Below are 13,151 nucleotides of genomic sequence, written 5' to 3'. Positions count from 1 at the left end.
CATTTTGCTTGATTTCTCTGAATGTTGTATGCTCCAAACCACAGGCTCTTTCATGAGCCCTAAGATATATAGTTGAAAGTATGCAAAAAGAATTAAAGACAAAGAGCAGAATAAATGTTTCTAAAATTTCTGTCCAGTGTGCTATATAATATGCTGCTTTTCATGTTGTTGGAAAAAAGTTAAATTTTACATTTGTGGAAATAAAGGGGGGGGGGGGGGGGGGGGGGGGGGATATATTTAAGTCTGCTAGGGTTAGCAAACACATTTTATATTGTATTATTATATGAAAATGTTTATAAGTTTATGCACAAATTTTGAAAGGAGGAAAATATTTAAGCAATTAGATTTGTCAACACATTCTTTGACCTTCAGCGATACTTATAGTAAGTAGAAGACAGTTTAATGCTTTAAGGGTGAAGAACTGATTTTGTCATCTTAGTATAATATCTGATGGATGCACTGAGTGATCATGTTGGCAATTTCAGTGTATGTCTTACTGGAATTAATTGGAATTAGTGGTGAAGAACTGAATGCCTTGGCTCAAGTAAAGGGAAAATGATATTAAAGTTTCATTCACCCTGCTTGACAAGTAGAATGTTTTAGTAATTTTTTTAATTGTGAAGAGCAAAAACTATGATTTAAGGAATATGTTAAAGTAGATGTTAAATTATTTCATCTAAAAATCAGAGCTTAGTTTGTTTAGTCTCCTTGAGGCAATGGGCAGACCACTGTGGCCTTGATATGTAAAGGATTTAAACTAATTAATCTATGTCTAAGTGAGGATCTTTGCATGCTTTAGTATTCATTGTGTGTTCAAACTCTAGACTAGTTGATAGAAAAGCTGCACAGAATATTTAAATGTCACTACTTTAGTAGTTTGTAACTCAATGAATAAAAGTCTTGAGTTGCTTAAACTTTTCTGTGGTAGTTGCTGAAGATCTAGATATTTTATTACAAGTCCTATGAAGGTAACTGCTCAAGTTTTGTGTCTTGGTGTCACTTGAAGGATTTTCAAGTGTTGCATTTATTAATGAGTATATTTTATTTAAATATAAATTACAATCCAAGAAGTAAACTTCAAGTGCAAAATTGCACAGGATTGGAAAACATTCAATAATCTGGACCTCTTACACATGCAACTTCTGTGTTGGATTATGCAACGGAGATCAGTGTCTATATCAGTGAACATCCAATGATAGGATCATACAAAGTATATACATCTGAGAGTATCAGGTCAAATGAACAGCTTAAAGACAGAGCATTAAAGTGCTAACCTTCAGCTGGACAATTTGTTTCACTGGGCTGGGGATATATTGATTACTTTCTATACTTTGCACTCTAGAATGCCCTTATGGCATCTGCCTAAAAAAGAGGTGTTAGGGGAGGATAGTGTCAGGTACATCAGAAAATATCACCTATAAATTACTTGCTGTTGATTGTAATTAGAAGTATTTTTAATGGAAAAATATAAGTGGCTGTAGCTTACAAAATGTTTGAACACTATTAAAAGTGCCTTGTCTTGCCCACTCAGCTCAGCATACAGAGCATGAGGACACGAACTGACAAGAGTGATTATGTTAATTGTAATCAGCCTAATGCTTTTCATTAAAACTTAATTACCATTTAATCATGCATAAAAGGACAAAAAAATGGAGTTCGCTGTACAAAATTGACATTTACTCTGGGGGTTAAATATTTTTAAACTATGTATTACAAGCCAGGGATGTCAACCAATGCTTTCTGGTCACCACACAAAAAGCTAACACAAGGAGGGTATAGGCAAATTTGGTGTTTGGCTTCTTTATTGCAAAGAAACAAAGTTACTGACAGCAAAAACTTCCTGCCTACGTTAACCATAAAAATAAGTTTTCTAGCCTAGCTTAATTCTGTCCTACGTATCTAAGTTAAATGGGATAAATTTCTCTCTTAAGTTGCCTTTTACTTTTTATCAGCTACAAATCTAGTTATACTAATATACATTGTAAGGCATCTGGAATGAGACAAGCCATCTATGCTGAAGCAGATCCATCTTCTCCTGAAGGTTTAATCTTCAGCTTCTCTAGACTTCTGAAAGCACTTGTATCCCATGCTAGTGCATGTTTCATTGCTTTTATTGACCTGCAGCTTATTTTATTGAGAGCTTCTTTATATCTAACCATATAATTTGTTTTGTTGATATTTAACATAACCAATAGAAGTGGCAGATGATAGGAACAACACTGGTAGTTGCTATTCATATTATCATTCTTACAGACTGTTAGCCTTATTTTAACAATACCTAATAGTGGTTCTACCCTTGCAGTCTAACTTTTTTTCTTGAACTAAATTCTCAGCTGTTGTAACTTAAGAGAACTGTATCCTTTTCTTAAATTAAATCATGCATTCATAGCTTCTCAGCTGGTTTCATAGATTTTGCTCCTCAAGGCTATAATACATCAAAGAATTATTCGCATTCTTCTTATAATAGAAAAAACATTTTTGGAAATGTCTGGCTTTTCTAGAGTCAAACCTGTCTATGATGGTTTTCAATGCCTACCTCTGGTTGTATGGTTTTGTTATTTTCTTTTAGTCATAGTGTTCTGTAAGCATACATTTTAATTAACAATGTACAATATTAATAGTTAACAATATAGCTATCTCTGCTTTCATGTGAACATGAAGATTATCTTTTTTTTGCTAATACAGAACAACTGGCAAAAAGTTAATAAAGTAGCAAAGAGGTTCTTTCTAATTTCTTTGTAATATTTCTATCTCATTACAAGAACATCAGACACTCATTAAAAGTGAAGATACTAAATTAAGGCATTTGTATAGTTGGTTTAGTCCAATTTTGGTTTTTCTGTTTTTTGCTTGCTCTCCCAATATTTTTAAAATTTACTCTTGAAGTAAATGCAGAGTTAAGCAATGAAGAATAAAGATGCCTGACTAAATTTTTTTCTTAACACAAGTCATCAATTATGACAATAAAAATAAACAACTTATACCAACCAGTTAATTAGAACAATAATTTGGAAATTATTGTGTCTGATGTTGACACATCTGTTCATATCTTACTTCTGACAAGAGCTAAAGCATCAGAGCTTGTGTGTTTGATAGTTCCTAATGACACTGGGCTTAATCTGACAAATCTTTTTAAGCAATGATACCTGCTCCTGTCCGGTTTTGTAATTTGTTTGTCTAACGCAATTTTTACCATAACTGTGTCACCTATCTTGAACTGCTAGAGTACTGTTGTGTTGTAAATTGTTCTTTTATTTATCTTTTATTGCTGAGACATCTTTTAATTACTTTCCTAATGGCCTGAGCTACTACATTTAATAGTATAAGCATTTCCATGGCAGAATCTTCATTGCTAGGATTTGTCATGCAGTCGTTGCAGTTTGATTCACAACTAAATCATCAAGAAAGGGGATTGGCACAAAAAATATATTTTTTAAAAAATTAACATATGCATAATCACATATCTGCCTAACTAATAAAATTTTGAGTTCAAAGAAAATGAAATGCATTAAGACAACCCTTGTTAAAATAAATAAAAGGACACTAGAATTCAAGATTCCCTTTTAAAGTCTGTAACCTAATCATTTCTCTGTTCAGTCTCTTCTCTTGCTTTCTGTGATGCTATAAATGTTGCTTTGCATGCTCACAATAACACAGTTTCATTAGCATGAAACAGATTCATTAGCATGAAACTGTGTCATAGCATTCCTATCCATCATCTAATCCATGGCCTGGGCAAGGCATCCTCAGCCTCACAGGGGCAGCAGTTCTTTATTTGGTTCCTGTGGAACTAAGCAGAAGTGAAGCTTGTAGGTTACTTTGGTTATCTCTAAAGTTGTGAGCTGTTGTACTTCAAACTTAATGAAAGATGCTGCATTAGCATTTGGGTTTCTTTTTTCTTTATATTCTCAGACAATACAAGATATTTAAATATGTGGTTGATTCTAATTTGCACAGTTCTTAGTCTGTACACTTACATATATTACATGATATACTTTTTAGAGAGCAAACACTATTCTTTCACATTTGGAAATATTTGTTAGTCTGAAATCACTGCAAATCCTATGTACAATGTCTCAACCTGGATATGCCAAAATCCTTCTCAAACCTATTAAGCAAGCATAATGCACTAAACGGGGGGAGCTTGTGCATTGCCTGCAATTTACAAGCCTCACTCCTGAAAAGTCTTTATTTTTATAATAAAGAAAAAACAGAGTCTCTGCAGCACAACACTACAACAAATGGCTTACATGATTGTTTACCATAGACATAGTGAAATCAATATTGATGAAGGTGATGTGTTGTTTTTTTCTTGAGCTACAATAGACTACAGGCTAAAGAAACTGATAAAAAAAAAAAGAGATGTCCTTCAGTTGAAAGATAAATTAGGCACAAATCTAACATATTGCTCACAAGGCTACAGACACACAAATAAATAGTGTGTCATATTCTCAAAAACAGTCTCCTATTGATTTTCAGTGGTTTTAAATCAACTTTGAAAATGTAATTGGGGGAGCCAAAACCAAAATAAGACCTAAAAAGGGATTCTGGGAGATTATTAAATTAATAACAGAGAGGCTTAACACAGTGACTGCTGACATACAGAGGCCTGAAAACTCCCTAGTAATCTGTTGTTTTTCCAGCTGCCCATTCTTCTGCCACCTACCTCTAGTTCCATCCTTTGTGTACACAGAAGCACTCTAAGCAGGTAAGGCAGTAGGAGATGGGAAATCTGTACAGAGTGTTACTCTATAACCCACTGAGTATCATGTAGCTTACTGCTTAGAACACACGTGCAAGAACTGAGAAGCAGTGATTTAGTTCTTTTCCAGCTTAATGGAATTCAAATTCCCTCTCCTGGCTATGCCATTTTAGGCACCTAATTTTTCTCAGTCATTTCTAAAAAGTCTAACTATGGAAGCTGGCTTGATTTAGCATCCTTGAGTCTAAAATGTAGTTATTGCTTTCCCTGCTTTACAGCATAAATGTTTTAATTGTGTTCAGCTTTAAGTTTCTGAATTCCTCATTTATATTTTTTTTTAAATGCATATGGCAATGTTACATCACAGCATGAACATGACCTTTCTCATAAGTATGTAAGCTAGATATTAATTGCATGTCTATATATTAGTGTAGGGGCTAAGAAGAAAAGAGCCTGTTATAAAAGACTGATGACAGAAAAACTGGGTATTTTTAATGTCTGGATTACTTATTAATGCACATAACCTCTATACCCTTTAGATACTTGCACAACGCCAAATGAAATAGTAGTAGACTTGTGATTTTCATGCAGTTACGGAACCTTTTGGGAATCTTGAGAAGTAAAATGACTTGGAAAGGAGATGAGTTGAAAAGTTGACAGTCTGTCTAAATGTTCATTTTACTAGGTGACACATCAGTGCTTAAATGTCTGGTGTTTTGTTTAATTAGAATCAAGTGTAGTTAGCATGATAAAAAGGTTGTTAGTTTCAAATACATAAAATAACTTCCAAGGCTGCAAGAACAAAAATGTAAAGAACATTTTGGTGCTTGTTAAACATCTGTCACTGTTTTTAAATTTTAGACCGTTATATATCAGAAATGGAGATTAACAGTGAAATGAATATTAAAAAGCATCAGTCCTTCATAATTGGTGCATACTTGACACAGTCAAAATGGGAAAAATGTTGTTTGCTGAGATATTATATTGCATAACCTTTTAAAGAGAAAATGATATTCAGAGATTTGTTGAAAAAAGATACTAATTAATGACTAATTAATGATGGGCTTATGTTCATATACTTGAAAGCATTATGATTCTTTAACAGGTATACACTACAGTAGTCCATTTTTTAGAGCTGTTATTGTCTGTCAAATAAGAAATAACTTCTCTGAGGACTTGACCATGCTTTCCTTCCCCTGTGGCCAAGTATACATTTAGTAAACTGCACTAATATGGGATGTCAGGTAAATTGTCAGAGTGGTGTCTGGGGAGTGCTTACACAGTACTCATTAGTAGTGACAGCCATTACTTTAATTCTTGGAATGATGCTTATAAATTGTGGTGGAAAAAAGTCCACCACTGTTAAAAAACCTGCCATGTCTTTTACTTCATTTAGATATGGTAACCATATCCCAAGGTATGAGTTGTACTATTTGGGAGTGGAAACAAGGTCAACAAATTTTGAATAATGAAATGTTAATGAAAGCTCCTGTGTTTGTAGTGTGTTAGTTATCATAATCCATGAATTCTTATATAGGGATGTTTTACAATTTCTGTGATTTCTCTAAGTGACCACCTATTTGCTAGAACACGCGTAAAACCATTCTAAAATGTTTGTTTCTCATTTTGATCATTCTTTTTTTAGCCTTTCTGTCTCCTGCAAATTTAGAACACAGAAACAAACAAGTTTTCCAGTTGTACAACTTGGTAATCATTTCAATTTTGCAAGTGTTTAGTTGTTACTGCTGTTTTTTGTAGTGGGATACTCTTTTGATGTGGACAAAAGGAGTAGATGCAGTTATTAATACAGAAAATGGATTACCTGCACATTATGGTCACAAAGGTTGCATAGTGGTGGCAGTAATGGAGTTCTTTTATCTTATGAAAGCCTTTGGGTTGTACCAGTTGAAATGAGCTAACAAAATCATTTTAATGAAATATTAATATTTCCTGGGATTGAAACAGCAAAAACAAACAAACAAACAAACAAACAAACAAACAAACAAAACCCCAAAATATAGAGCAAGGAGGATGGACTGTTATCACTAAGACACATCATTTATAGGAGATATGGAAGAGACTGTGCCCCTCTATTGAAAACAACAGAAAGGGATTATCAAACATAAAGAAATAATATTTCATGTTCTTAGTCATTTTTGGCCTGTAATTTGTAAAGCTGTCCTAAAACCAAAGGACTTGAAGCTAACTTTGAGCTAAATACTGCTCAAAATACAGAAAGACATAATCACTGTTTTTCCAGAGACTGCTGGAGAATGGCACAGCGAGATATGATGAGTAACAGTAACATTAGCCAACAAAGTGGTAAAAGATAGTTTTAACAATGGCATATATGCTTTTAATAAATTACATCAGTTTTTCTCTGAATGCTCGTCATTGGTCTGATCATGTCTTACAGACATCAGAGCAAAATTGCATGTTGAAAAGACATCAGATGTAGAGTTGAGATGGTTATGAATCTGTTTAAGAATGAATCAGTTGTCTGATGCATGAGCACACAAGAAAGTATACATAGTTCATATTAGAAAAAAAGAAATAAATTAATATTGATGTTTCACATTTTTCAAGGATTATCTTTTGCAGTACTGGAGATGAGCAGAAGGGTGTAGTGTAGCAGTTTTTTAAAAAAGTCTTTGGTCTGGATTCAGGAAGTTTAGACTTGGTTGAATGAAGATGATGAAAGCAGTAGAGGGACTTGCTTGTAGGTACACACCAGTATCATTAATGGTGATTGTGACACTGGGTTTGTGACTTCCTGTTTTGTCTTTTGCTCACAATTATGTTGAGTTCTTTGAAAAAGACATGTTTAGGTGAAGCAGCCTGGAGTGGTAGGAAACAGAGTGCGGTTCAGTGATGTAGGGACAATAGCCTTCAGAGACGGGACCTTCTTTCCTTGGGAAGACTTCAATGTTTACTGCAACTCAGGATGCTGAATACCTGAAGCCAGTAGAAGAGACCGGGCATCTGCACCAAATCCATAGTGGATGTAGATCTGTGTATCCACTTTCTGGATGATTACTTCCTTTAAGTCATACCATACTGATTGTTCTCAGTTTAACATTGCTTTTTTAATTATGTTTTTTTTTACAAAGCAAAATCCATATCTAAACTCAGGAGAGTGAACATAGATGAGATATTGTGCTTAGATTCAGTTTGAGCGTACTCTGAGAAAGTTGTTTGCCCCTGAAATGGGAAATTCGGTGCTACATAAAACCGGTATTTGATTCAGCCAGTTGGGTAAATATAGCATTTGCATGTTGCAGGATGTTAAGACTATAAAACAATGTTATTTATATTATGATACTTACCATATTGCACAAAAGGCATCAAAATGTATAAAGAAACTTGTTCTGATAACCAGAACATTAAAATGAGGAAAGGAGTTAGTAAATTTTTTGATGCATTAACTAGACCAAAAAAACCCCCCCAAAACCCAACAAACCCAAATAAAGGGGGGGGGGGGGGGGGGGGGGGGGGGGGGGGGAGGGGAAGAAAAAAAAGCTTGTGTTTATTTCCTCTCAGGCCATATTTTATGCTAAGGAAACTGGCAGGAAGCCAACATAATCCTGATGTATCTCACTGGGCAGATTCCCATAAAAATAAAGAAACAAAATGCCTTCCTATATTAACTGATGAGTAAATAATATTGCCTCTGGTTGGAATGCTCTTGTAAAAATATTGTGCTTTTAATTATGGATATTTACTATCTACACCTTAAAGCTTTTATATCATCATTCCCTTACAGCTTCTATTGCATCAACATGTAACGATCCTGGCACACCACAGAATGGCACTAGATATGGAGACAGCAGAGAGCCTGGAGACACAACCACCTTTCAGTGTGACCCTGGCTATCAACTTCAAGGACAGGCCAAAATTACATGTGTGCAACTGAATAACCGATTCTTCTGGCAACCCGATCCTCCTACATGCATAGGTAATAAGATGAAATGTTAGTCTATGTGTAAAATTAATACAGATCAGATTTCTTGTTCAACTAATGGGCATATTATTCAATATTATTCTCATGCTAAATTCAAAACACAGTACTATATCAGCTACCAGAAAGAAAAAATAATTCTGTCTCAGCTGAAACCAGGACAGATGCTCATGCTGGGGTGATGCTCTTAGCAGAACCCAGTTAATTCGTACTTATGGTTACTGATAGCCTCATAAGATTAACACTACTTTTGGATGTCATTTTCTCACTCTATTCTATTCTTTAAACTTCATACAAGTTTAAAATTGACAAAGTCTAAGAGAAATAAATGGAAGAGGTGATTTGGATAAAAAAAATCTCATTGAAATGGTCTCATTAGAATGGTCTCCTATGTAATAATTTATATACATAAGCTGGGGTGCATTATTTATTTTGAAAATTTTCTGAATTCTCTTCTATATTCTCATCCTGTACAATCCCTAGGAAGCTAAGGATATTTCTTCTGAAGCAGGATGCTTGTTGGGAAAGGTAGATGCAGAGAAGGGGGTTCAAATAACAATGATGTTGAAAGAAATGAGATATATTTCCATAACACCAGGAGAGGGTGGGACTTCATTCTTTGAAGCAAGTTTTGATTCTTGGTTCCATAGTCCTATATGGCATAAAGGATTCTCTGAGGTTCTGATCAGTAGACTAATAATTACAGGCTTAAAAGTCTTGCTGAAATGTATTTTAAGGTCATCAGTGTAGCTCTTCTAAGATTAGACTTAACCAATATCTGTGAAAAATTATCTGCTTAGTAATTTTTCAAAATCTTTTTGTTTTTGTTGCCTATTGATTTATAGTTAAATGAAGACTTATTTTAATGATCCCCAAACCCAGATTCAATACGTTTTAATAGCACTGGAATAAGCATAATGATTTTTCTTTCTACAAGCCATTTTGGAAAGGCTCTTTCCAAAACAGCAAATCCCCCCAAAAGTCCCTCTATTTCTTTAAAGTGTTTATAGATATCTCAGAAATACTAGGAAGGATTCAGGATAATGCAGGATCATGTCTCTAACTCCGTGTCATCTAGCAGAATTGGAGCAGCATATAATCTGAACATTGTCTTCCGGATACATTGTGTGCAATGCATAAATAACAGTATGAAAATGTTTGCTAAACATACTGGGATTATTCAGAAATTAAAAATATTTAAATAAAAATAAAAAATAAGACATCATGTGCCCTAAGATCTGGGGTTTTTTTAATTTATTATTATTTTGGTAAATGTAAAGTCAATTTACTCCTATTTAACAGCTAATATATGCTTGTGAATTTAACATGTGACCATATTCCTTTGACCATATTCCTATTTCTTTTTACACTGTGACAGCTGCATGTGGAGGAAACCTGACAGGCCCAGCAGGAGTTATTTTATCACCTAACTATCCACAGCCTTATCCTCCTGGGAAAGAATGTGACTGGAGAATAAAAGTAAACCCTGACTTTGTCATTGCCTTGATATTCAAAAGGTACCATTTCAAGATGAATGCCTCTGTTTAACAGGATTTTAAATGTCACATCTAAAACTGGCATCATTTATCACTTCTTAAAGCTTCTAATTATATTCTCTGTCTAAGTCCTGGAGCATACATCTAATATGTGCTATATCATTTCTTCCAAATAACATAAAAGAAAATAGTATAGTTATATGGCACTTCTAATATCAAATATATTCCTGAGCAACAAAACTTTCTGTGCCCTATGAAATAAAAATCTTTGAAAAGCAATGTCTGTTTGTAGAAATGCCTGATTTACGTTGTTATACCTTATAGTAGAGACTTGAACTGTAGTGGAAACTGTCTGTAACTCAGTTCTTAAAGTTTTTTACTAAGACAGGTGAAATACAGTTTGCTTGGAGTGCACAGATCAGAAAAAAAAATTGTTGACTTATTAAAGAGATAGAAGACATATAGATAATGTCTCATACTTTTAAAAAAGTGTTATTCACTCAACATTCCATCATGAACCTGTATGTGTTGCATAGATTTTTAACACAAATTGAAGTTCAGGGATATAGTCATATTCATGTATTCAATTTATCTTTTCTATTTGAATCAGACGTATGTAATCATCTATGGATGCAAATGCATTTTTCTTTTTTTGATTTTCTGTCCAAAGTATGAGTTTTAAGCTAAGAGTGGTAACATTGCAGTTGACTTCATTGGGATGGTGATCAATTCTGATTCTTTTAGGAAGAGAGGATGGCATGTTCAAAATTTTGTTGTGTAATATTTGCACCCTTAAAAAAAAAAACAACCCAAAACACAAAACCCACCAAAACAAAAAACCCAACAGTTTCTTTCATTGACTGATTGCAATGTGTTTTCTAATAAAATATTGATACACAAGAAATTAAAGAATCAAAGCCTGAGGCACTTGAAGTTATGTAATCAAGAATATGATAATTCTGTTCTTCAGGTGTTTGATCAAATAGCATTAAGGGATAAGAATAGTTCTTCACTAATTACACTCTTGAAAATGTCACATGGTAGGTATGGTAAGCAGCATATTTCTGTGAACTGCCTAAATAATCAGCTCAAATGCTCCATTTCAAGTAAGACAAAAGAAAATTATAGTTACTCAGTATTCAGGTTTGTTTGTGAATTCTATTTTAAGAAATACAAGTAGAGCAATATAATGGAATCTGTGGTTTATCCTATACTTCCAGCACATTTTATAAATGATTGGAGTCCAGTAATACACACTGTACTGCCATGTCTTTCCTAAATTTGATATTCTGTTCTAAAGATTCTTAAATTCTTCAGACAGAAATCTTCCTTAGAAATCTGAAAGAAAAGGTTATGCCATAGCTTCCAAGGTTTTTGGCACTGCCTTTTACAAAATTATCTGATGTTGGAGAATATTCTTGGAAACTCATCCATCCTCTGACTGATGGTGATATAGGGCCTTTGAAGATGTAGCTTTGTTGTGGTTTAGGCCCAGCCGGCAGGTGAGCACCACACGGCCGCTTGCTCACCCCTCCCCCAGCGTGATGGGGAGGAGAAGTATAACAAAAGGCTTGGGTCGAGACAAGGACAGGGAGAGATCACTAATTATCGTCACGAGCAAAACAGACTGAACTTAGAGAGGAGATTCATCTAATTTATTACTAAACAAAATAGAGTAGAGGAATGAGAAAATCAACTCTTAAAACACCTCCCCCCACCCCTCCCATCTTCCCGGGCTCAACTTCACTCCCGGCTTCAACCTCCTCCCCCCTCAGCGGCACAGGGGGACGGGGAATGGGACTTATGGTCAGTTCAGCACACATTGTCTCTGCCACTTCTTTGTCCTCAAGGGGAGGAATCCTCTCAACATTCCCCTGCTCCAGCATGGGTCTCTCCCACGGGGTGCAGACCTTCAGGAGCAAACTGCTCCAGCGTGGGTCCCCCACGGGGTCACAAGTCCTGCCAGCAAACCTGCCCTGGCGTGGGCTCCCCTCTCCACAGGTCCACAGGTCCTGCCAGGAGCTTGCTCCAGCCTGGGCTTCCCATGGGGCCACAGCCTCCTTCAGGTGCCTCCACCTGCTCTGGCGTGGGGTCCTCCACGGACTGCAGGTGGAATCTCTACACCCCCTCATCCTTCCTCCATGGGCTGCAGGGGGACAGCCTGCCTCACCATGGTCTTCACCACGGGCTGCAGGGGCATCTCTGCTCCAGCGTCTGGAGCACCTCCTGCCCCTCCTTCTGCACTGACCTTGGTGTCTGCAGATGTTCTTACATCTTCTCACTCCTCTCTCTGGCTGCAAAAGCTCTCTCTCACTGTTTTTTTTCCTTCTTAAATATGTTATCACAGAGGCACTGATTGGTTGGCCTTGGCCAGCGGCGGGTCCGTCTTGGAGCCGGCTGGCATTGGCTCTGTCAGACACAGGGGAAGCTTCTAGCAGCTTCTCACAGAAGCCACCCCTGTAGCTTGTTGGGTTGTTAAACTCGTAAGTATTTTTAGAAAACTGAAAAAAAAAAAGGAAGATTAGAATACAAATTAAGGAGGGGAAAACCAACAGTATTATATGTATACATATGGGTGTCAAAAAGACAAAATGGAACACTCTAACTTCTTTTTTAATGAATACTGTATTTTTAGTATAAATGGACCGTAAGAGTAATATAGATTCATATTTAATGAAAATGTGTGCAAATACATGCTGGTAACTTTGTAATAGAGAAGTAAATTGAGATAGTTTTACAAATATATTTAATGTTAGAATGCAAATAACTTAATGCACTGTCATTTATATGAAATGTCAGTGCTGAAATAACTCGATCCTTTCAATAACTTCCTGGATTTTTAGAACAGAATAGAATAGCATAGCCTATTTCACTTGGAAGGGACCTAAAGCAATCATCTAATCCAACTGCCTGACCAGTTCAGGGCTGACCAAGTTATTAAGAGCATTGTCCAAATGCTGCGCTGACAGGCTTGGGGCATCGACCACCTCACTAG

The 13,151-nt window shown here is 35.7% G+C and overlaps 1 protein-coding gene and 1 long non-coding RNA gene across 2 annotated transcripts in view; one reads left to right on the top strand and one right to left on the bottom strand.

The window, feature by feature from the left end:
* LOC142600924 (uncharacterized) overlaps positions 1–13,151 on the bottom strand; it is a 782,912-nt gene that overhangs the window by 132,802 nt on the left and 636,959 nt on the right. The gene's annotated exons all lie outside the window — the stretch shown is intronic.
* Positions 1–13,151, top strand: part of CSMD1 (CUB and Sushi multiple domains 1) — a 1,232,729-nt gene that overhangs the window by 1,007,193 nt on the left and 212,385 nt on the right. The window contains exons 27-28 of the mRNA XM_075747278.1: positions 8,466–8,657; positions 10,039–10,177. Coding sequence (XP_075603393.1) covers positions 8,466–8,657; positions 10,039–10,177 — 331 coding nt within the window. The remainder of the gene's footprint in view (positions 1–8,465; positions 8,658–10,038; positions 10,178–13,151) is intronic.

Source organism: Balearica regulorum, chromosome 3 (assembly GCF_011004875.1).
Source record: "Balearica regulorum gibbericeps isolate bBalReg1 chromosome 3, bBalReg1.pri, whole genome shotgun sequence".
In the NCBI taxonomy this organism is placed as follows: Eukaryota; Metazoa; Chordata; class Aves; order Gruiformes; family Gruidae; genus Balearica; species Balearica regulorum.
The sequence above is the reverse complement of the archived record's forward strand: the minus strand, read 5'-3'. Positions and strand labels throughout refer to the sequence as shown.